This window comes from Neoarius graeffei, chromosome 20, assembly GCF_027579695.1.
Source record: "Neoarius graeffei isolate fNeoGra1 chromosome 20, fNeoGra1.pri, whole genome shotgun sequence".
NCBI lineage: Eukaryota > Metazoa > Chordata > Actinopteri > Siluriformes > Ariidae > Neoarius > Neoarius graeffei.
The window spans coordinates 14,724,719-14,750,319 of record NC_083588.1 but is presented as its reverse complement, the minus strand read 5'-3'; the positions used below and the strand labels follow the sequence as shown (position 1 = coordinate 14,750,319).

At 42.8% G+C, this 25,601-nt stretch overlaps 1 protein-coding gene across 3 annotated transcripts in view; it reads right to left on the bottom strand.

Moving 5' to 3' along the window:
• Positions 1 to 239: 239 nt before the first annotated feature.
• Positions 240 to 25,601, bottom strand: part of traf7 (TNF receptor-associated factor 7) — a 60,394-nt gene continuing 35,032 nt past the window's right edge. For all 3 annotated transcript variants that reach the window (XM_060901297.1, XM_060901299.1, XM_060901298.1), the window contains 13 exons: positions 25,389 to 25,500; positions 25,196 to 25,301; positions 25,004 to 25,077; positions 20,672 to 20,720; positions 18,608 to 18,735; positions 11,710 to 11,792; positions 11,534 to 11,573; positions 11,306 to 11,422; positions 9,281 to 9,403; positions 5,878 to 5,997; positions 5,624 to 5,755; positions 5,399 to 5,518; positions 240 to 2,814 (listed from right to left, as the gene is read on the bottom strand). In XM_060901297.1, the coding sequence (XP_060757280.1) occupies positions 2,800 to 2,814; positions 5,399 to 5,518; positions 5,624 to 5,755; positions 5,878 to 5,997; positions 9,281 to 9,403; positions 11,306 to 11,422; positions 11,534 to 11,573; positions 11,710 to 11,792; positions 18,608 to 18,735; positions 20,672 to 20,720; positions 25,004 to 25,077; positions 25,196 to 25,301; positions 25,389 to 25,500 (1,219 nt within the window). In that variant the 3' untranslated portion in view covers positions 240 to 2,799. The remainder of the gene's footprint in view (positions 2,815 to 5,398; positions 5,519 to 5,623; positions 5,756 to 5,877; positions 5,998 to 9,280; positions 9,404 to 11,305; positions 11,423 to 11,533; positions 11,574 to 11,709; positions 11,793 to 18,607; positions 18,736 to 20,671; positions 20,721 to 25,003; positions 25,078 to 25,195; positions 25,302 to 25,388; positions 25,501 to 25,601) is intronic.

Below are 25,601 nucleotides of genomic sequence, written 5' to 3'. Positions count from 1 at the left end.
GTTTCTGAAAAAAGGTTCCGTCTTTACTGACACGCTGTGTGTCAGTACTCAGTTAAACGATATCCCACGACATTATCATCTACATGTCTCAACGACGTCATGGCGGCTCGTGTGACAGGACTTGGTTTCGTACAGACGGAGGAACTGCTCGACATACATTCTTTCATTTGTTCATTACAGCCCTTCTCAAAATGCAGTTCAACCTCGCACCGTGTTAATGTTCACACACAAATAAGACATTCGTCAGAACTATTTATTCAATATTGTAATAATGTCATGAGCCATGATAAAAACGTAAGCAATTATCAATGACAATGGCAATGTATTATCGGCACTTGTCTACTCTTTACTCCAGTACAGTGCATTCTGATTGGCTGAGAGCAGTAGGTACGTTGTACAGTAAAACAAAAGAGTGGAATAACTCAATCAACTGTGATTAACACTATATGTTAGGAGTGCATGTGTGACGAAAGAAAACACCACTGCATTTCGTGGTGAGACACCCAGACAGTTGGACCTGTTGTGATGTGGATTTTGCATTATACACCCACACACACACACACACACACACACACATACACCAAAGCTGGAGCTGCTCACAGCACTGCTCTATCACCAGCTGTAATACAGTCATAATTTGGGTTAATAGTTAAAACACCCAGTGCTTCAATACTGCTTTATACACCCTCTCTGACGTCCCTGGACAAAATTTTACATCACGAGTGTGTACGAGCAACACTAAGACTACGTTCAGACTGCACCCTGAAACGACCCATATCCGATTTTTTTGCCCATATGCGACCTGTATCCGATTTGTTATTGACAATCTGAACGACACAGATCCGATTTTTTTCACATGCGACCCAGGCCGCTTGGATATGTGGTCCTAATTCCAATGCATATCCGTTATTTTCACATGCGACTGCAGTCTGACCGGACAGGTCGCATTCATGCGACCTACACGTCATCAACAAGAGACAAACGTCACTATTCTGCGTTGGCTAATCCCGCCTCTTTGGTGGAAAGCAACAACATTTGTACAGTTTTCAGAATTTAAATAGACTTTTATAGAATTGATCAAGCTAATGGTGGATTTGGTAGGGACCTGGACGTTGATCTCTTAGCCTGATTAAATAAAACAGTTCTGGAAATTTCCAGTAATTTGACACCTTCGGTCTCGTTAGTCTGCTGCCCACATTAATCAGATTATTGTGTGAGTTCCGCCGCCGCCGCCACAAAAACCACATCGCCAGGTCTCGCCTCATCTCCATGCTTTACTTGCAAACTTGAAGAGTGTGCTTTTTTTTTTTTGTTTACGTATTACGTAGATGTGCTTATTACGTGTCAATTTGCGCATGCGGGACACTTTTAGGTCGTTTTCCGTTCATATTGGAGATCGCATACAAGTCTCATATAATTGGTAATGTGAACGGCCTAAGAAAAAAAATCGGATTTCACAACAAATCGGATATGGGTCGTTTCAGGCTGCAGTCTGAACGTAGTCTAACACACCCCCGCTTATCAGTTCGCTCGCTCTCTTCTCGGCTAGCTCTACAGGAGGATTTTTATCTAGCTACACAAGTAACTGCAGTAATGAATGCAGGACTTGGAACGGAATCCTGTCAAGTATGTTATTGCTACTGTTTACATCTCAGATATGAACAGCTTTGTCCACCGTTTCAAAAAGATAATCGCTCGATCCTTCATCCGAGCTGATGAAGATGGCCAAGTGGACTCAATTACTAAGTAAGTGAACAACGGTGCATTGAAAACCATTCGTTTTTCCATCAACATGGTGTACTGTTGATTGATTCGGCGATTAAGTACATACAGTTTAAAAAAAAAAAAAAAATCCTTTCTCACTTGGCAATACGAACGTTAGTCATAAAGCTGCTTGGATGAAAAACCTGTGATGTAGCATCGTCATATAAACAGGTTTTATTCATTTTTTTCCCTCCCACCTCTACTTACAGAATCAGCTGGCTCTCGGGACTAGGATCAGAAATGCTCTTGCAACACTGAATACTGATTAGCTGTTTGTAGCTTGATCATGTAGTTGTTGCTACACCTGCTCCCTCCGTTTCCTGTTTCACGCAGACCTCACTGTCCTTCGCCATGATCACACTGTGCTCGCATACCGAGATTCATTACGCATTGTTTCCCCGCATGCTGGAAATCGCCGTGGCATCTCTGAAGTGTCGAACGCTAACCCTGCGTCGTGACTGCGCGTGAATTTCACCTGCTTTGACGCGTCACATGGCTGCCAGTGTAAACACGTGGTTAAAGATGAAGCGCAAAATCAAGGCTAAACTCGTGGTGTGAGCACGTCACGTCACGTCGCGTGATTCAATCGAGAAGCGATTTGTTCCCAGCCGGGTGCTTCGTAAACAGTTGAAAATGTTACTGGAGAAAAGTTAAGGTGGTCAGTTCGGATGATCCCAGTAGAGAAGGCATCTCAGACATGATTTATCATATCGTGGCTTTCTGTTCAGAGAAGCCACCGTTATAACTGAGTGAAACATCTACATACAGAACTGTATATTCAGTCTCGTCACTGCTGATGCTTACACGCTGGTCATTTGGAGTGGTTTAAGGCGATGCCGCAGTCCTGGTCCGAGGCTGTGTGAAGCAAGGTAAATCGTGTCCACGTCACAAGAAACAGATCAATACAGGGAAAAAGGTCTCTCCTGCTCATGCTGGTATCTTTAAAAGTGATGCAACTTCACCACGTCATCAGTTTTTACACGCCGCTGGAAGCAACTGAAGGTCCGTTGTGTCATTTGCGAAGCTGTTCATTGTTTAGCAGGTCCACACCTGAGGACAAAGAAAAGACAGCAATGACACGATTTGAATAAAAACGTGGAATGAGATGGTGAAAAAATAGTTTTAATAATTTACCTCGAAGCTGTATAATTTTTTTTCTCGAGTTTTCTCCCCAATCTGATCATTTGCCACTCACCAGCCAGCTCTCCTCTATCAAATGACAGCTACCAATCAGGAAGGAACGCTCGTTTCCTCTGAGACATGCTCCACTGCACGCTCAGAAGAAAGTGCTATCTACCCTCTTCCACATACATGAGCGCACACAGGCCTACGATTCGCAAGTGTCACTGTGATTGACAGGTGAGAGAGTGCATTCCACTCTTCCCACCCACAGATCATGGCCGATTTTGCTCCCTTGGTTCCCGGCCACGAATGGCTGGAGCGTCATCAGGATTTGAACTCCTGATCACGTTTATCTGTCGCACCACTAAGAAGTAAACGGCATTGTTTCGACGTTTTATGAAACTTGCACTGTTTTATGTAATCCTCACTCGTATAGTTAAAGTGCATATTCTGGACCAATTTCGTTTGTTTTTTTTATATGAAAGAATGTCCCTTTACACACTCATCCAGAAGGGTAATTTTGCACAAGGCCATCTGTCTACAGCAGAAAAAAATAAAATAACAAAACGCGTCTGGAAAAATCCCAAGGGAGTCTGGAGCCAGATTCGTGACGTTACCTGCGGAAGCGCCAGCAGCTGCGCGAGCTGTCTGGTCTTTTGGAAAACGATGAGTACTAATCCCATCAAGATTGGTGTTGCTACACCCTCCTACGATACATCTGTTAACCATTTTAATAATTACGCGATAACGTTGAAGAAATTTACAGAAAACCACCAGGTCGTTTTCTCGTAAACAAACCAGCGCTGACGTAGGATTCAGAGGGAGGCGTCCCGCACGCGACGTCACGAAAATCAATGTTTCCCGGGAAATCCAAATGCAAAGTTTTTTCAGAGGTGGACCAATTCAACTCAAATGGCTTGATTTCAACTGAATTTTTCTGGTATTGCGCAAGGTAAAAAAAAAATTGCACAGAATGCAGAATGTTACAGATAGACTATGTTCAGACTGCACCCTGAAACGACCCATATCCGATTTTTTTGCCCATATGCGACCTGTATCCGATTTGTTATTGACAATCTGAACGACACAGATCCGATTTTTTTCACATGCGACCCAGGCCGCTTGGATATGTGGTCCTAATTCCGATGCATATCCGTTATTTTCACATACGACTGCAGTCTGACCGGACAGGTCGCATTCATGCGACCTACACGTCATCAACAAGAGACAAACGTCACTATTCTGCGTTGGCTAATCCCGCCTCTTTGGTGGAAAACAACAACATTTGTACAGTTTTCAGAATTTAAATAGACTTTTATAGAATTGATCAAGCTAATGGTGGATTTGGTAGGGACCTGGATGTTGATCTGTTAGCCTGATTAAATAAAACAGTTTCTATAACTGATTTATAACTTAAACCATCCTGTATTACAAGATTATAAGATTGTTCTGGAAATTTCCAGTAATTTGACACCTTCGGTCTCATTAGTCTGCTGCCCACATTAATCAGATTATTGTGTGAGTTCCGCCGCCGCCACAAAAACCACATCGGCAGGTCTCGCCTCATCTCCATAGCAAACTGCACTGGTGTTTCTGCACCTTGAGCCAGCGCTGAGAGAAGCTGCAGAATTCAGCTGGCTATAAACAATCTAAATAAATATTTATAAAAATGTAGAAAAAGTTTATTAATATGACGAAATAAATATGTGCAAATTATTAAGCCTGAATTAAGAGTTTGGTAATACAGCGGCCGTATCCCAAACGACTGCCTACTGAAGCTCGAGTGCACTATATAGAGTTTAAAAATTCATTACTTCCTAGTAACGTAGTGCACTTATATAGAGACATTTAGGAGTCAACCCTCGTTACCAGGCTACACGTTTTCATTTCAGTTCAGAAACAAAAACACACACGAGACCTCACACTTTAACACTAACCAGATAATTAAACAAACAAACAAACAAAAGAAATCATTAAACATGAAGAGTGCGCTTTTTTTTGTTTACGTATTACGTAGATGTGCTTATTACGTGTCAATTTGCGCATGCGGGACACTTTTGGGTCGTTTTCCGTTCATATTGGAGATCGCATACAAGTCTCATATAATTGGTAATGTGAACGGCCTAACAAAAAAAATCGGATTTCACAACAAATCGGATATGGGTCGTTTCAGGTTGCAGTCTGAACGTAGTGATATTTGACCAAAGTTTAATATAAAACAGGAGAATTACATCGATCTTGCTCCTGAATTTACCCGTGATATGGACTTTCAACAGATCTTCTAAATGATGTTCACATGAGACGGTGCTCAACAAAGTCTAACACAATTAATTTCAACAAAGGCACATTAAAAAAAAAACAAAACGCAATAACACACAAGCACTTTGTTCATAACAGGACCATGCATGACCTCCACAATCTGAGGACATCAAAACTAATAGATAAATAAAAGAGGATAAAGTAGAAAAAGAATCGATAAATAAGTCCACTTTTAACGAAGAGTGAGCCCAACCTTCACAGTGCTGTCCACGGCTCCAGAAAAGAGGCGTCCTCTCGAGACGGCCAGTGCAGTGACGCTGCCTTGATGACGCAGCAGAGTCTGCGTGCAGATCATGTTGTCCATACTCCACACCTGGACAGTTCACCAATCATAAAATAAATCAGTTTGATTCCTGACAATTTAAACGACTCACATTGGGACTAGATATGCAAAGTTTGTATCACTCTTGACATTTACCCGAAGTGAGCGATCGTAGGAGGCACTGAACACTTTGGTCTGGTCTGGAGTAGAAATGACGGCCAGAGCGTAAACCGTTCCTACGTGTCCCGTTAGCGTGCGCACCTGCTCTTGAGACTCGATATCCCACACCTGTGGACGAGGACAGAGAAAAGAATCGGATCTCATGAAGACGGTAAATGCATGTGTGCACGTGAAAGGAGGATGGCTATCTGCATGATGCTGTAGCATTCAGGGCAGAGACAGTGACTCACGTGGATGAGGTTCTCGTAAGTGCCGCAAACTATGTGGTGGTTGGTGACTGCAATGGAGTAAACGCTGCCCCCGGAGGTCTGGAGGACATGGACGCACTCCAGAGAACGAATGTCCCAAATCTGAAGGCAAGACAGAGAGAAAAAGAAAACAATTGTAAGATTGCATGGTGCAGGAATGGACACAGTGGTGCTGTTCGTTGTTTACTGTTCTCTGTGTAACTCCTGTTCCTGCTTTTCCCCGCCAAAATTTCCCTTTTTTAAACATCTCTTTGTTCGTGCTTATAAATATACCGTATATACCTTTGAATATTTTTTAACGTGGACATCTCTCTTTAGGGTGGGTGGCACGGTGGTGTAGTGGTTAGCGCTGTCGCCTCACAGCAAGAAGGTCCTGGGTTCGAGCCCCGGGGCCGGCGAGGGCCTTTCTGTGTGGAGTTTGCATGTTCTCCCCGTGTCTGCGTGGGTTTCCTCCGGGTGCTCCGGTTTCCCCCACAGTCCAAAGACATGCAGGTTAGGTTAACTGGTGACTCTAAATTGACCGTAGGTGTGAATGTGAGTGTGAATGGTTGTCTGTGTCTATGTGTCAGCCCTGTGATGACCTGGCGACTTGTCCAGGGTGTACCCCGCCTTTCGCCCGTAGTCAGCTGGGATAGGCTCCAGCTTGCCTGCGACCCTGTAGAAGGATAAAGCGGCTAGAGATAATGAGATGAGATCTCTCTTTAGGGTGGTGTAGTGGTTAGCACTGTCACCTCATACAGTGGTGCTTGAAGGTTTTTGAACCCTTTAGAATTTTCTATATTTCTGCATAAATATGACCTAAAACATCATCAGATTTTCACACAAGTCCTAAAAGTAGATAAAGAGAACCCAGTTAAACAAATGAGACAAAAATATTATACTTGGTCATTTATTTATTGAGGAAAATGATCCAATATTACATATCTGTGAGTGGCAAAAGTATGTGAACCTTTGCTTTCAGTATCTGGTGTGACCCCCTTGTACAGCAATAACTGCAACTAAACATTTGTGGTAACTGTTGATCAGTCCTGCACACCGGCTTGGAGGAATTTTAGCCCGTTCCTCCGTACAGAACAGCTTCAACTCTGGGATGTTGGTGGGTTTCCTCACATGAACTGCTCACTTCAGGTCCTTCCACGACATTTCGACTGGATTAAGGTCAGGACTTTGACTTGGCCATTCCAAAACATTAACTTTATTCTTCTTTAACCATTCTTTGATAGAACAACTTGTGTGTTTAGGGTCGTTGTCTTGCTGCATGACCCACCTTCTCTTGAGATTCAGTTCATGGACAGATGTCCTGACATTTTCCTTTAGAATTCACTGGTATAATTCAGAATTCATTGTTCCATCAACGATGGCAAGCCGTCCTGGCCCAGATGCAGCAAAACAGGCCCAAACCATGATACTACCACCACCATGTTTCACAGATGGGATAAGGTTCTTATGCTGGAATGCAGTGTTTTCCTTTCTCCAAACATAACGCTCCTCATTTCAACCAAAAAGTTCTATTTTGGTCTCATCCATCCACAAAACATTTTTCCAATAGTCTTCTGGCTTGCCCACATGATCTTTAGCAAACTGCAGACGAGCAGCAATGTTCTTTTTGGAGAGCAGTGGCTTTCTCCTTGCAACCCTGCCATGCACACCATTGTTGTTCAGTGTTCTCCTGATGGTGGACTCATGAACATTAACATTAGCCAATGTGAGAGAGGCCTTCAGTTGCTTAGAAGTTACCCTGGGGTCCTTTGTGACCTCGCCGACTTTTACACGCCTTGCTCTTGGACTGATCTTTGTTGGTCGACCACTCCTGGGGAGGGTAACAATGGTCTTGAATTTCCTCCATTTGTACACAATCTGTCTGACTGTGGATTGGTGGAGTCCAAACTCTTTAGAGATGGTTTTGTAACCTTTTCCAGCCTGATGAGCATCAATGCTTTTTCTGAGGTCTTCAGAAGTCTCCTTTGTTCGTGCCATGATACACTTCCACAAACATGTGTTGTGAAGATCAGACTTTGATAGATCCCTGTTCTTTAAATAAAACAGAGTGCCCACTCACACCTGATTGTCATCCCATTGATTGAAAACACCTGACTCGAATTTCACTTTCAAATTAACTGCTTATCCTCGAGATTCACATACTTTTGCCACTCAGATACGTAATATTGGATCATTTTCCTCAATAAATAAATGACCAAGTATAATATTTTTATCTCATTTGTTTGACTGGGTTCTTTTTATCTACTTTTAGGACTTGTGTGAAAATCTGATGATGTTTTAGGTCATATTTATGCAGAAATATAGAAAATTCTAAAGGGTTCGCAAACTTTCAAGCACCACTGTAGCAAGAAGGTTCTGGGTTTGAGCCCAGCGGCCGGCGAGGGCCTTTCTGTGCGGAGTTTGCATGTTCTCCCCGTGGGTTTCCTCCGGGTGCTCCGGTTTCCCCCACAGTCCAAAGACATGCAGGTTAGGTTAACTGGTGACTCTAAATTGACCGTAGGTGTGAATGTGAGTGTGAATGGTTGTTGGTCTCTATGTGTCAGCCCTGTGATGACCTGGCGACTTGTCCAGGGTGTACCCCGCCTCTCGCCCGTAGTCAGTTGCCTGTGACCCTGCACAGGATAAGCGGCTACAGATAATGGATGGATGGATGGATTTATTCCTCTCACTGTAGGTCAAAAGTCACCAACTGGCTGACAGTTCATTACATTGCATTAATGGCATTTAGCAGATGCTCTTAAGACTAGCAGAGCGACATATAACATACCCAGAGCAGCCTGGGGAACAGTTGGGGGTCAGGTGCCTTGCTCAAGGGCACTTCAGCCATTCCTGCTGGTCCAGGGAATTGAACTGGTGACCTTTTGTTCACAAAGCTGCTTTTCTAACCATTAGGCCATGGCTTTCCCCCATGTTCCCCTGAAGACCCAGCATTTCTCGAGTCAAAGTCAAAACATGCCTCATCTGTTCGCAGCTCATGGCATTAGTCCAAAGTGGCAACATTGAAATGCCACTGAAAAACAAAAAACATAACCACTCTGTACTGTCTTATTTATAGCCGTACAAGGTAACTTGTAGCTATTCCGTCACATTAGCTGCAGTTCTGTATCTTTGTAAGCAAGTAACTGGACCTTAACAAACACCCCTGATCTAGGTGTTCCAGCTGCTGTAAATGTGCCCACGAGGGAGCTCAGGAGATAATGTCTGAGAGCTTGTTAGTCGGCAAAAGGTTACGTGGCGTTCAATAACAAAAAGGTTTTACCAAGTATTTCACGATTAACTGCTGCAAAGCTGTTTATATTATTCTTTGCACGACTGACTAGAGTACAGCTTTACAGTGGGGCCGTGACATTTCATTCCAGTGTGGTAACTGATCGTATTCTTTTACCTTAATGGTTTGGTAGGATCCGCTATACAGGTGATTCTGAGATGCGACCAGAGCTCGGACCCAGTGATTCAGACCAGTGAGCTCTTTCTTCAGCTTCAGCTCCGTGCCCACAATATCCCACACCTAGATACAAACAAACAATACATGATGTAGTGAGGACACTGTTCAGTCCTGTACTGTCTCAGGGCACGATCACGAGCTGTTTTTCAGTCTCATTTACGCACAAGTGGTGTTTTTTTTACCTGTCCACCGAAATATAGTACAGTAATATGGTGAAGCTTTCTATAAGGAGACATTTATTTGAAATAAAATACACATGAATAGCACATGTAACACACACATAATACTGCACACACACATGTGTATATATATACAGTTAGGTCCATATATATTTGGACACTGACACAAATTTTCTTTTTTTTTTACCTGTTTACTGAAACACATTCAAGTTATAGTTATATAATGGACATGGACATAAAGTCCAGACTTTCAGCTTTCATTTGAGGGAATCCACATTAAAATTGGATGAAGGGTTTAGGAGTTTCAGCTCCTTAACATGTGCCACCCTGTTTTTAAAGGGACCAAAAGTAATTGGACAATTGACTCAAAGGCTATTTCATGGGCAGGTGTGGGCAATTCCTTCGTTATGTCATTCTCAATTAAGCAGATAAAAGGCCTGGAGTTGATCTGAGGTGTGGTGCTTGCATTTGGAAGATTTTGCTGTGAAGAAAACATGCGGTCAAAGGAGCTCTCCATGCAGGTGAAACAAGCCATCCTTAAGCTGCGAAAACAGAAAAAACCATCCGAGAAATTGCTACAATATTAGGAGTGGCAAAATCTACAGTTTGGTACATCCTGAGAAAGAAAGAAAGCACTGGTGAACTCATCAATGCAAAAAGACCTGGACGCCCACAGAAGACAACAGTGGTGGATGATCGCAGAATAATTTCCATGGTGAAGAGAAACCCCTTCACAACAGCCAACCAAGTGAGCAACACTCTCCAGGAGGTAGGCATATCAATATCCAAATCTACCATAAAGAGAAGACTGCATGAAAGTAAATACAGAGGGTTCACTGCACGGTGCAAGCCACTCATAAGCCTCAAGAATAAAAAGGCTAGATTGGACTTTGCTAAAAAACATCTAAAAAAGCCAGCACAGTTCTGGAAGAACATTCTTTGGACAGATGAAACCAAGATCAACCTCTACCAGAATAATTGAAAGAAAAAAGTATGGTGAAGGCGTGGTACAGCTCATGATCCAAAGCATACCACATCATCTGTAAAACACGGCGGAGGCAGTGTGATGGCTTGGGCATGCATGGCTGCCAGTGGCACTGGGTCACTAGTGTTTATTGATGATGTGACACAGGACAGAAGCAGCCGGATGAATTCTGAGGTATTCAGAGACATACTGTGTGCTCAAATCCAGCCAAACTGATTGGTTGGCGTTTCATAATACAGATGGACAATGACCCAAAACATAAAGCCAAAGCAACCCAGGAGTTTATTAAAGCAAAGAAGTGGAATATTCTTGAATGGCCAAGTCAGTCACCTGATCTCAACCCAATTGAGCAGCATTTCACTTGTTAAAGACTAAACTTCAGACAGAAAGGCCCACAAACAAACAGCAACTGAAAACCGCTGCAGTAAAGGCCTGGCAGAGCATTAAAAAGGAGGAAACACAGCGTCTGGTGACGTCCATGAGTTCAAGACTTCAGGCAGTCATTGCCAACAAAGGGTTTTCAACCAAGTATTAGAAATGAACATATTATTTAATTTGTCCAATTACTTTTGAGCCCCTGAAATGAAGGGATTGTGTTTAAAAAATGCTTTAGTTCCTCACATTTTTATGCAATCATTTTGTTCAACCCACTGAATTAAAGCGGAAAGTCTGAACTTCAGCTGCATCTGAATTGTTTTGTTCAAAATTCATTGTGGTAATGTACAGAACCAAAATTAGAAAATTGTTGTCTCTGTCCAAATATTTATGGACCTAACTGTATGTCGTGTCTTTCAGTGTCACCTTAATTGCTTTGAGTGATCCACTGAAGAGCATGTTGTGTGAGGAGACGAGCGTGCAGACTGGATTATCATGTGCACGGATCGTGTTCACTTTCTGCAAGTTCTGGATGTCCCAAACCTGCGCGTACACACACACACACACACACACACACAAGCAAAATGTGCTAAGTAATGTGAGCTGATGCTATTCGTGTGAGAAAAAAAGATGTGTTTGCATCAGCTCACTTACAATGATGGTGCAATCTGCTGAGCCACTGTACAACTTATTCCTGCAGAGAGAGAGAGAGAGAGAGAAAGAACGAACAAGAGAGCATGAGAAAAAGAGGATTAGACACAATTAGAGCTCCCCTGTAAATAGTTATTATAAAGATAAAGACAGTATCATGCACACACACACACACTCACCCCTGAATACACAGTGCTAACACAATGCCATCATGGCCCTCTAGAGTTTTCTGGCACTTGTATGTGGTGCAGGTGTCCCAAACCTGGAAAGCCAAAAAAAAAAAAATAATAATAATAATAATAATAATAATCACTGACATAGCTGTAACAGTTATGTATTCAACATCACTCTTGATCTCAGTGCAGGGTTCCTACACATTTTCAAATTTAAAATTCCAGACTTTTTCCATACTCAAATTCTCAGTCTCTTGGAGACTTCAGCGAACAAACAACTACTCATATACAGGGAGTGCAGAATTATTAGGCAAATGAGTATGTTGACCACATTACCCTCTCTATGCATGTTGGCCTACTCCAAGCTGCATAGGCTTGAAAGCCTCCTACCAATTAAGCATACCAGGTGATGTGCATCTCTGTAATGAAAAGGGGTGTGGTCTAATGACATCAACACCCTATATCAGGTGTGCAAAATTATTAGGCAACTTCCTTTCCTTTGGCAAAATGGGTCAGAAGAGGGATTTGACGGACTCAGAAAAGTCAAAAATAGTGACATATATTGCAAAGGGATGGAGCACTCTTAAAATTGCCCAGCTTTTGAAGCGTGACCATCGAACAATCAAGCGCTTCATTCAAAATAGTCAACAGGGTCGCAAGAAGCGCGTTGAAAAAAAAGGCGCAAACTAACTGCCCGTGAACTGAGGAAAGTCAAGCGTGAAGCTGCCAAGATGCCACTCGCCACCAGTTTTGCCATATTTCAGAGCTGCAACATCACTGGAGTGTCAAAAAGCACAAGGTGTGCAATACTCAGGGACACGGCCAAGGTAACAAAGGCTGAAAAACGACCACCACTGAACAAGACACACAAGATGAAACGTCAAGACTGGGCCAAGAAGTATCACAAGACTGATTTTTCTAAGGTCTTATGGACAGATGAAATGAGAGTGAGTCTTGATGGGCCAGATGGATGGGCTCGTGGCTGGATCAGCAAAGGGCAGAGAGCTCCAGTCCGACTCAGACGCCAGCAAGGTGGAGGTGGGGTACTGGTATGGGCTGGTATCATCAAAGATGAGCTTGTGGGACCTTTTCGGGTTGAGGATGGCGTCAAGCTCAACTCCCAGTCCTATTGTCAGTTTTTGGAAGACACCTTCTTCAAGCAGTGGTACAGGAAGAAGTCAGCATCCTTCAAGAAAAACATGATTTTCATGCAGGACAATGCTCCATCACACGCATCCAAGTACTCCACAACATGGCTGGCCAGAAAGGGTCTAAAGGAAGAAAGATTAATGACGTGGCCTCCTTGTTCACCTGATCTGAACCCCATAGAAAACCTGTGGTCCCTCATCAAATGTGAGATCTACAAGGAGGGGAAACAGTACACATCTCTGAACAGTGTCTGGGAGGCTGTGGTTGCTGCTGCACTCAATGTTGATCGCAAACAGATCAAAACACTGACCGAATCCATGGATGGCAGGCTTTTGAGTGTCCTTGTAAAGAAAGGCGGCTATATTAGTCACTGATTTGTTTTTTTTTTTTTTTTTGAATGCCAGCAATGTATATTAGTGAATGTTGAGTTGTTATATTGGTTTCCCTGGTGAAAATAAATGAGTGAAATGGGTATATGTTTGTTTTTTGTTAAGTTGCCTAATAATTATGCACAGTTATAGTCACCTGCACACACAGATGTCCTCCTAAGATAGCTAAAACTAAGAAAGCCCTACTCCAACTTCCAAAAATACTCAGCTTTGATATTTATGAGTCTTTTGGGTTCATCAAGAACATAGTTGTTTTTCAATAATAAAACTAATCCTCAAAAATACAACTTGCCTAATAATTCTGCACTCCCTGTATTTAAAAGAATTACTTGAAAATCAAACAGGTACTCACATTATGACATACCACCAAAATGCATACCATATTTAGCTTGGCCTAAAATTTGTATCAGTGCCGTTTTTGTCATAAATATATATGGGTCAGTCCATGAAATGATGTTACTTTTCATTGGTCCGGGTTTACATAATCATTTCATCTTTAATTTCCATGATTTAAAGAAATATTTAGCAGATTATCCATAAATATTGTTTGAAGAAATAAAATAAATAAAAAAAATGAAGTTTTCTTTTGAAATAAAGAAATGTGAAACATTTTCTTCCCCTGTGACTGGACACAGATGACACGTTTTTTGTGACATGGAATATTTGCTGACTTTGAGCTTAAATAAACCTTCATTACTTTCTGAGAATTTCAATAAAATTAGTTTCATGGTACTTGCAATTTAGTTTTACACTCACATCTCATCTCATCTCATTATCTCTAGCCGCTTTATCCTTCTACAGGGTCGCAGGCAAGCTGGAGCCTATCCCAGCTGACTACGGGCGAAAGGCGGGGTACACCCTGGACAAGTCGCCAGGTCATCACAGTGCTGACACATAGACACAGACAACCATTCACACTCACACCTACGGTCAATTTAGAGTCACCAGTTAACCTAACCTGCATGTCTTTGGACTGTGGGGGAAACCGGAGCACCCGGAGGAAACCCACGCGGACACGGGGAGAACATGCAAACTCCGCACAGAAAGGCCCTCGCCGGCCCCGGGGCTCGAACCCAGGACCTTCTTGCTGTGAGGCGACAGCGCTAACCACTACACCACCGTGCCAGCTTCGAATTCATCCACTAAAAATAGGTTGTGAGCGTAACATTGTGATGTCCTACCGTGTTACGTTAGAAACCAGGCTTATAAAAAACGATAAAACGAGTTGAAATCATGATTGATGTTTTTAATATAAAGAAGAATATACTATAAAACGATGTAGGTAGAAAGAAATTTAAACAAACGGCAATAAAAGTAATTATCGATGTTTTTTCTCACATCCTAACTTAGCGTCCACTCACTTCCTGGTTCGTTCGCAACCTGCGAGACCTATTTACTCAATCTAGGTCAGCTGAACTGACGCGAGATAACTTCTCGCGGGATCTCACACACCACAACACGTGCTCTAGAGAAGTGCAGATATAAGTGTGACTAAGTAAAGTAATGAATTCAATAATCTCATTTACCCCATATGGACCCTTTTCACGTGACGTCACGACAAACGCGGCCGCCATTTTGGACATGTACTACCAGTAGTCTACCACAGCCAGCATTGAGGAACGGCAGCAAAGAAAGTGTTTATTTTCAACAAGACTTCCATCATGCCACTATATTGTTGTGCACCTGGATGTAGTAACCATCAACAAACAAGGCAAGGGTTATCATTTTATCGGATCCCGGTAGATGCTGACCGACGGAGAAGATGGATAGCGGCATACCAACGCTTGTGCAGTGACCACTTTGTTGGAGGTAAGACGAATAAAATTAGCCAGAAAAGGCATTACATTGCTGTTAACATTCTGTGGTGGCGAGTGTGTAACCAAATAGGCTAAAATAACCCATTGTAACCTCTTTGTTCTTCTGTAGTAGCTATTAGCTAACGACATTAGCTAGCGTTGTGTTCCTTTGCTGTTGGTAGACTGTAGGACAGATCAGAGGCAGTGTCCTACAAACAGCGCTTAATTTGAGGGGGAGCAAGCCGGAGCGCGCTCCGGAACCTCGGGCGTTGGCTCCGGCAGCTATTTACACTGGATCCGGTGATCCGACACCTCTTTTGACTATGTAACAAAAAAAAACAACAACAAATAATTAAATTAAAAAATGCAAGTTTATTTAGTGTTAATGTCTGATTTTGATATCTGTCTTGTTGGTGATTTCTCTCATGAAACGACATCCACAAAATATCTGCAGATGAACTTAATTTGCAGTGTTATTACAAAACATGCCCAGAAGCGCAGCGCCCCCCTCCCCCCCTCTTTTTTCCCGCACCGGAGCCGCTCATCCTCTGCGCTCCGGGACCTCCCACTTTACGAATTAAGCACTGCCTACAAATAAGTGTTCAAAATAAGAGGAACATGTATTTGTCTCTTAAATCCAGGCCGTTCCCTGTAATCTGTAACAACGGTTGGAGAAAGTAATGGCAAATAGTGAGTGCACAAACCATAGAAGGTAAACTGTACACAGCGCCAGGGCAGTGTGATGGTATGTCTACTTTTAGATTGTGTTAGCTCATCAATGAACACACTCGTCACTCGACGAGTTTCACGTCTTTACGACGGATACTTAAATGTGTGTTAGGTATTATTGTTGCAGTCTAAGCAGTCATTGTAGCAGCTAGATGAGCGAGAACCGAAAGGGTCTGTGCCATCAACCGTTATTTCTGTACGGCGTTGCTAATGTGTCGTTACTGTTGTTATTTCTCCCTGGATAGCGAAGGTGTTTTCTGCATCTCGCTCCTTTTTCTTGTATGTTCTCCGTTTGTCGCCTTCCTCGCATTCAAACCAATTCGAGCCGAAGTCCGCTACATGTCCAAAATGGTGGTCGCGTTTACGTAGGTCACGTGACTGAAAAGGGTCTATAGGATGAAACTCTTTCCTGTTAATGACTGTTGTTATTGTTCAAATCTTAAAGAGATTTTATGAAGTTTGTGAAATGCTGGTATTTCATATTTTCAGTGTTTATGATGTGGAACTAATATTTCTAATGAATTCTTATTCAGGGTTAATGTTTAAAGTAAGCAAATAAAAGCAAAAAACTGATTTTATCAATATTTTTCCTTTATTTTTAAAAGCTTGTTCGTGTCCTTGTTACATTAGCAACCGGGTAAATATTTATGGATTTTATCATACATTGTAGAGCAGGAGTTATCTTAACAACTATGTTATATTTTCTTATATGGTCAATGCTTCATGGAAATAAAAGTTGTTTTCAGTTGTAAGTTGTTTTAAGTGACTCCCTCTATGTCACATTTTGGTAACCCCATTTCATGGACTGACCCATACACACATTACACAAAATACAGGATGCCACTCTGACGCACACGTATCTGATGCACACTTCAAGACATTAAAACACAGGTGTGTGAAGATGTCAAGCACATACAGGATGTCCCGAAAAAAAATGTATACACGCTTTTAATCACTGTAAAGTACTGTACGTGTTTATTAAAATCCATGTAATTTTCAAAGAGTAATAGAATTTACAGACATTTTATTATTTAGTCACCGCCTGTTCTCAAACTGACATCCATTCTGGTCCAGTCACTGCTGACAATGCAAATCACATTCAGTTCTCTTGGTATTTTTGGACATTCACTTTCAGTGACTGTTGCAGGTCTCATAGCGCAGACTATAAACATCAGTTAGAGGCAGTGATACAACAAAGTGATGTCTGTAAATTCTATTACACCTTGAAAATGAAATGAATTTTAATAAACACCTACTTCACAATGATTCAAAGTGTGTATACATTTTTAGATGTATGTTTGCGTACACAGCCTTCATATTTTTGTTGGCAGGTTTTTTTGTCTTGGGTCGCTTGTTTTCAGGGTCCATGTGCCTTATTTTTCTAGCAAATTCGGGCAACACTGCCAAATAAGCCATAAGCGTTTTTACACTGACTGGAGCTATGATGTGTGTTCACTAGGGCTGTAACGATATGCGTATCGAAATCGAAATCGCGATACGCAGAGCCACGATCCGTATCGCGATACAAGAAGGCAGAATCGCGGTACACCCTTTCAAACTTCTCCTCAGCCCAAAACAGAGGCGCTTCCAAACTTCAATTTATAAATACTTTACTTTTTATTTAAATTACATTTTAAACTTACTTAAATTACTTTTATTTTTTTATATCTATTAGTAAGTCGTTTTTTCGCCGACCTGCGACAATCTTCTGCGAGTCACGCAACGTCCACACTCGCCACTGGCAGAGCATTCGTTTCTTTTAAGCGGTCGCCATTCTGGTTGCGACGCGGGGAGCGAATCTGTAAACAAGCAGCTCATTGGCTGGCTAGGTGTGCCACAAGCCAATCACAATCACTTGACCGGCATGTCTGCTTGGGCGGAAGCCTTCTGCGGCAGTTACATTTTGACACGCGAGCAATGTTTCACCATAAAAATTCCGTAATTTCCATCTGTTTTCCGCGATCACAGAAAATCATTGGCCCTATGAGAGTGAGACAGTGAGAGAGCCACCCCTATACCCCCCCCCCCCCCCCAAAAAAAAATCTTAACGGATTTACACGATTTGGAAAAATGACTTTTTCAGAACTGAAAAAAACAGAGCTTCCGGCTCAACAGTATTATTTTGAGAAATAAAACAATCTTTGGATATACATTTGTTCATTTTTGCATACATATTACTCATTCTCTGCAGTGGTCTGAATTATTTGTTATTAAATAGTTAATGTAAGTAAGTAAATGTTAATAAGTCAAATTTACTACTTTAAAAAAAACATTTTAAAAAAAATCGTGGGCGTATCGAATCGTGGGTCAAAAATCACGATACGAATCGAATCGTGAGTTGGGTGTATCGTTACAGCCCTAGTGTTCACGCGTGTTCAAGAGGCGTTTTGTAGCAGGGGGTTTTCCTGCGTCTTGTCCAAAGTCTTGCAAGAAGCAAGCAGGTTCAGGGGGTGTGGCGGAGCGCATGCCGGTACAACAGAACACCCGTTTCCCTCCCTCCGCATTTCAACACATTTCTTTGGCAAAATTCAACTGAATGTCGGAATGTTGAGCTTCATTTTACTATGTAGCGGCAAAGGTCTGGAAACACAAATATTTCTCCATACCCTAATTTCCATTTTCCATACTTTTCCAGACCTGGAAAATACTAAAATCAAATTCCATACTTTTCCATACTGCGTAGGAACCCTGTCAGTGCTGATCTTTATTAGCTATTCTGGTTCACACAGAGTGCCAAAGTGCCGTCATGCTCAGGGGTGTGCTTAAGTGCATGTCCAGGTGAAACACAGCTAACATGACCTCTAACCTGAACAAACCTCGAACCTGTAAAGCTGAACGTACCTTGATGGTTTTGTCTGAGGAGCCGCTGAAGAGCAGGTCACCGGTGGAGTAAACGCACAAACACCACACTGGACCCTGATGACCCACAAATGTGCCTTTACACTTGAAGATCTGCTGAGGGTCATAGGCTAGAAAATGTATAGAAATTAAAGGTTATTACACATCGAATAACTATAATATTAGTGGTGTAGTGGTTAGCGCTGTTGCCTCACAGCAAGAAGGTCCGGGTTCGAGCCCCGTGGCCGGCGAGGGCTTTTCTGTGCGGAGTTTGCATGTTGTCCGCGTGGGTTTCCTCCGGGTGCTCCGGTTTCCCCCACAGTCCAAAGACATGCAGGTTAGGTTAACTGGTGACTCTAAATTGACCGTAGGTGTGAATGTGAAGATGTGTGAATGGTTGTCTGTGTCTATGTGTCAGCCCTGTGATGACCTGGCGACTTGTCCAGGGTGTACCCCGCCTTTCGCCCGTAGTCAGCTGGGATAGGCTCCAGCTTGCCGGCGACCCTGTAGAACAGGATAAAGCGGCTAGAGATAATGAGATGAATTAGATGATCGTTATAATATTGACCATACTGCTTTTTGATGGACGGTCTTCGAGAATGAGGTTCAGAACACGGGGATAAGTGATACATGAGGCTCGTATTTGTGACTGAGCAGGTGCTAAACAATGGCAGGTTTCCTCGATCGCCAGATAGCAAACGATGCTGTGTACAAATTGTTCGCATGCTGTTTCATATCAAAAGATAAAGCCTCCGCTCTGTTACGGACATGTGTGTGATGAAATAATCCCGTAACAACTTACCACAACTCTGACATTACAATAAGGCCAAGTTTACATTAGACCGTATCTGTCTCGTTTTCTTCGCGGATGCACTGTCCGTTTACATTAAAACACCTGGAAACGCCGGGAAACGGGAATCCGCCAGGGTCCACGTATTCAATCCAGATCGTGTCTGGTCCGGTGCTGTGTAAACATTGAGGATACGCTGTGCTGAGCTCTAGCTGGCGTCGTCACTGGACAACGTCACTGTGACATCCACCTTCCTGATTCACTGGCGTTGGTCATGTGACGCGACTGCTGAAAAACGGCGCGGACTTCCGCCTTGTATCACCTTTCATTAAAGAGTATAAAAGTATGAAAATACTGCAAATACTGATGCAAATACTGCCCATTGTGTAGTTATGATTGTCTTTAGGCTTGCCATCCTTCCACTTGCAAGTGGTAAGTGACTTGCGCACAGCGGCTCAGTCCCGAATCACTGCTCGTGCACTTCACTCGCGCGCTCTGTGAGCTGCGCAGGGCCGGAGTGCGCACCCTCCAGAGGGCACTCGCTGTTCAGGGCGGAGTGATTTGGAGCGCAGCCGCTGAGGAGGAAGCGATGAGCCGCACTGACACATTTCAACTTATGTGCCAAATTAGTCATGTGATTAGCGTATCCGTGTATTGGCGTTGCTGTGTGCACGCTAATCGTTTTTAAAAACGTTAATCTGATGATCCGCTGATACGGTCTAATGTAAACCCCACCTAAGACATTTTGGGTGTGAGCAGAGCAGAATCTGACGTGAAATTAAAGCTGCAGCTTGTCAGTGAACTTGCTCAGGAGACTACAAACATGGACACCTGGAACTACAATTCGCAAGACAGACAGCGCCCTCTGTCTCCGGCTTACTGAATCTCCTCGATCACCGGTCTCCCTGCTTAAACCCCCCAAACACTCACTTCTCTGCGAAGTATTGTCCTGCTAACCCAGTACATACCAAGCCTTGCATCTTTCCTGACTGTTTCGCTTCCTGTTTCCAGTTTTCGCTCTTTGCCTTTCCTCGTCGAAGTTGTTCGCCGATCGCCCGACCCGTGCTTGCCTTCTCGACTCCGATTTCTGACTATCGATTTGGCTTTGTTCACGGTCCGTGCTCACCCTTCCTCCGCGCATATCTCCGTAAGTGCCTGCACTCTAACACGGCTCTTCAGTTCATTCAGATTCCTGACTCCAATCGAAACAAAGAATCTGTCACACTGTCCTAAAACAAACAAACAAAAACATAATGCAAAAAACAGAGAATACTCACAGCCGAGGATGCCCATGTTAAGTCTGGCGTTAATATGTGAAAGCTCATCCTGTAAAGACAGACATATGGTTATTATTCATACTTATTTATTAAAAAAAAAAACAAATACAACAAACAGAGGTTGTCTAAAGCGAGGTCACTAATAACAAGGACATGCAATAAAAGGAATGACGGCGTAAAGGCATGTTTTCTCTAAAACTAAAGACTAGCTATACTGCTCGTGCTCGCTTTTAGAAATGCGTGAGCATTCCAGCTAGGGATGTTAACCGATGACCGTTTGACCGATGGTTGACCGAATCAACGTCAACCGGTTAATTTTTTTTTGGTTGTCGGTTAAAAAAAAATCAATCTATTCTTTAAATTCGTTTCTTAAGACAAGGATTTTTTTAAGATGTTACCTTGACAGTTTCGGCGATAAACTTCAGCCTTCTTCAAAACAGTCACCAATTAAAAAACTGTTTTGAAGAAGGCGGAAGTTTATCGCCGAAACTGTCAAGGTAACATCTTAAAAAATCCTTGTCTAAAGAAACGAATTTAAAGAATAGTTTCAATAGGTAGACATAATGAACTTTCACTACATATAAAAAAATCAATCGTTTTGAAGCTGCCGATTTTGGAGCGGAGAACCTGGAATTCTGTGTTGTAAACGCTTGGGGCATGCCATGCGGTGTAAGGACGACAGCTGACGAATCAGAAACACCCATTCAGTCATGTCCCGCCCTCCCGCCCCAGTTGAAGACAGCTGCCACTCGGCGAAAGAAGTCTCAGTGTTGGATTACATTTTACTACGTAACATCAAGGAAATTCTTGACTATCAAAGAAACAAGAACACGGCGCATGAATGAAGTCGACGGTTGATTAGTCTGGTGAATATTAATGTCAACATAATAATAATACACAAGATCTGAACTAAAACCTGGTTACTCACTGATGTTACTTAGCATCAGACAGTTGCTATATTAGCTTAGCGGCTAATCAGCTCAGCTCCAGCTTCCCATTCCCAATGGCTGTGCACAATTAGCAGCCATGTAACCGTAATATCCGTAGCTGGAAAACAATTGCAGTACGAGGTCTCTGTGACTCACTTTGAAGAAAAGTGCCTAGTCCGTAGCAGTATGCAATATCAACACACAGCCTACTGCAGGTAACTGTAAACACCAGGGGCCGTATCGCTAAAACGTCCTATCTTCAATGAAAAGTTAAGATGGGACAAGTGTACGATAGGATTGTTTTCAATAGGCTACTCAATGCAAGCAGCGGTAGTGACTGAGCGAAAGCTTGCCGCTTAGAAAATGACGGCAATTTATTGAGAACATGTTCACACTGGGGGCGGCACGGTGGTGTAGTGGTTAGCGCTGTCGCCTCACAGCAAGAAGGTCCGGGTTCGAGCCCCGTGGCCGGCGAGGGCCTTTCTGTGTGGAGTTTGCATGTTCTCCCCGTGTCCGCGTGGGTTTCCTCCGGGTGCTCCGGTTTCCCCCACAGTCCAAAGACATGCAGGTTAGGTTAACCGGTGACTCTAAATTGACCGTAGGTGTGAATGTGAGTGTGAATGGTTGTCTGTGTCTATGTGTCAGCCCTGTGATGACCTGGCGACTTGTCCAGGGTGTACCCCGCCTTTCGCCCATAGTTAGCTGGGATAGGCTCCAGCTTGCCTGCGACCCTGTAGAAGGATAAAGCGGCTAGAGATAATGAGATGAGATGAGATGAGATGTTCACACTGATATTTTTAATGCCAAGTTGTAACTTAACAAAAGCGCGTGCCCCTTGCTGACACGGCCGCAGACACAGACCCGGGTGGAGAAGGACAAGGAGGAGGGGTCGAGGGGGGATTTCACGCTTCTCACGATGTCTCTAAGCTGGAGCCATTTGTCCTCCGCTCCAATACAAACCCCTCGACATCAGTGCCGCGTTTGACTAAATGTTTCGCGCTGTAGAAAAGGTAATGTGAGTGGAGGGCAGCGACTGGGACTGAATGTGCGGATGCTCGCGGTTAGATTTAGAATAGATTCTAATAATTCCAATTCTAGAATTTTAAACTCATAGGTTAACCGACTTTAAAGGAACAGTCCACCGTACTTCCATAATGAAATATGCTGTTCTCTGAATTGAGACGAGCTGATCCGTACCTCTCCGAGCTTTGCGCGACCTCCCAGTCAGTCAGACGCGCTGTCACTCCTGTTAGCAATGTAGCTAGGCTCAGCATGACCAATGGTATTTTTTGGGGCTGTAGTTAGATGCGACCAAACTCTTCCACGTTTTTCCTGTTTACGTAGGTTTATATAACCAGTGACATGAAACAAAGTTCAGTTACACAAATTGAAACGTGGCGATTTTCTATGCTATGGAAAGTCCGCACTATAATGACAGGCGTACTAAATTCAAATATCTAGGGGTTACTCTTGATCCAACCCTCACGTTTAAACATCACGTGAAAAAGTTGGCAAACACACTGAAATTCAACTTAGCCAATTTTAGATTTATAAGAAATTCTCTTTCCATTGAGGCCTCCAGCATGTATTTAAATGCCATGATTATACCATATTTTCTGTATTGTATTACAAGTTGGTCCCAGTCAAATAAAACTATTCTAAAACCACTTAAATCATTATATAACAGTGCCTTCAAAATTCATGATAAAAAGCCACGTCATTACCATCATTATCAGATACTTAACAAATATGGTATTTTAAATTTTGATAACTTAATCAAGCATTCAAATGTTTATTTGCTTTTTAAAATCATTCATAATGCTGTAGCTCCCCCTTTGAAAAAATTTGTTACTCTTCGTTCTGAGCGATCAACAAGAAATACAAGATCTGTAACAAGGGGTGAGTGTAGTGTACCCCAACGTAAAAAACGGCATTCGGAAAGTCAGCTTTCTCCTGTATAGCCATGACTGAGTGGAATACTCTGCCATCAGAAATTATTTCTTGTAGAAGCCCACACATTTTTTCACATCTTGTTAAGCACTGGCTAGTGTCAAGTCAGGAGTGTACACATCCATGAAATGTGTGTGTGTGTGTGTGTGGGTGTGTGTGGGTGTATCTGAGGGCGGGGGGATGTTGGGTGAGTGTGTGTATGTTAATGTTTATGTGTTGTGGTTGTGGGTGATTGTGTATTGGGTGAGTGTGTGTTTGTACAGCATGTGTGTGTTAACGTCTGTGTGTTATGGTTGGTGGAGATAGTAGTTTAGTTTTACAATCTGTGTTCTGTAATTTTATTTGTTTTTATTATTAATATGTGTTTTTTTTGTATTCATTATTCCATCAACCTGCCCAGGGACTGCAGGCGGAAAGTAGCAATCTGCTATAACCTGGCACAAAGCATATTATCTTGTTGTACAAGATCAATGTTTTTTTTTGTGCACTGTCCCTGATATGAAATAAATTACAATTACAATTACAACACCTTCTGCGCGCTTCGACAGCGCATTGATACCTTCACTCCTGTTTTCCCTCTCCCCCCCCTCCCCCGCCCCCCTGACCACAGCACTGATGTTTCCAGTCACATTGGCTGTGTATTGACGGAAGTCAGGGGGGCGGGGGAGAGGGGGAAAACAGGAGTGAAGGTATCAATGCGCTGTTGAAGCGCGCAGAAGGTGTTAGTACGCCTGTCATTATAGTGCGGACTTTCCATAGCATAGAAAATCGCTACGTTTCAATTTGTGTAACTGAACTTTGTTTCATGTCACTGGTCATATAAACCTATGTAAACAGGAAAAACGTGGAAGAGTTTGGTCGCATCTAACTACAGCCCCAAAAAATACCATTGGCCATGCTGAGCCTAGCTACATTGCTAACAGGAGTGACAGCGCGTCTGACTGACTGGGAGGTCGCGCAAAGCTCGGAGAGGTACGGAGCAGCTCATCTCAATTCAGAGAAGAACATATTTCATTATGGAAGTACGGTGGACTGTTCCTTTAACCGGCTAATGAGGCTCGGTGGTCGGTCAAGATTTTTTTTAGTTTCCGCCATCCCTAATTCCAGCTATCGCAAATAAAAACTATCTCGACTCCAAATGAGCAACAAAACATGAACTAAAACAGTCAAACATTTCAGCCTTGTTTAGAGATGTCCACTTCCTTTCTCTCTCTAACTCAATGAGCTCTGAAAAGTGTTTTAATTTCAAAGGTTAGACTTGAATTACTGAGCTGTCTTGACTAACTGAGACTTTTTCTGAGCTGAAACAAAGATAATCGTCAAATTGAGTTCACTTGCATTTTCAAGGCAGCAGGTGAACTTGCATTTCCAAGTGAAACCAATTTGAAATGTTTTACGGCGAACGTTAACATGATCCGTGCAGAGTCATGGAATGAAGGATATTTCCGCTTACGTTAAGCATTGAGGCGTCTCTACGAAACTCCATTAGATCTTCACTTAGTTTACTTTGGTTCTCATCCAGCACATCTGCATAACATCACAACAGCAGTTCACACAAAGACCAGAACGTGAGGTTCAGCAGCCAGACAGAAATATGTGTATTGTTTTGAGCTACGTTTTTCAGAAATAAATATATTATTATTACCAAATTTGAGCTCCAGGTTTTTCTCGAGCTGGTCGAGTTTTTCGGACAATTTGCCCAGCATGGAGCGTAGGAAGGAAATATCCTGATCCTTCTGAGCCAGAGTCACCTACAGCCAAGTGGACAAAGCGTGAGTGGACTGATAAAGGTATAAACAGGAACGAGACATTGGAATGAGTTCCATCACTCAGCTTACTTGCATCTCATGGAAGCGATCGTCTGTCTGCTGCAGGAACTCCTTCAGCCCCTCAAACTTGCACGCTTCCAGGTGCGTCTCATACGTGTCCTGATTCCCGATGAACGTGCATCTGAGAGAAAGACAAGAACCCGATGTGGCCAAGATATACCGTTATGAGTTGAAACGAAAAATGGCAAAGTAAAACATGCAACCAAAGCACACATTTAGACA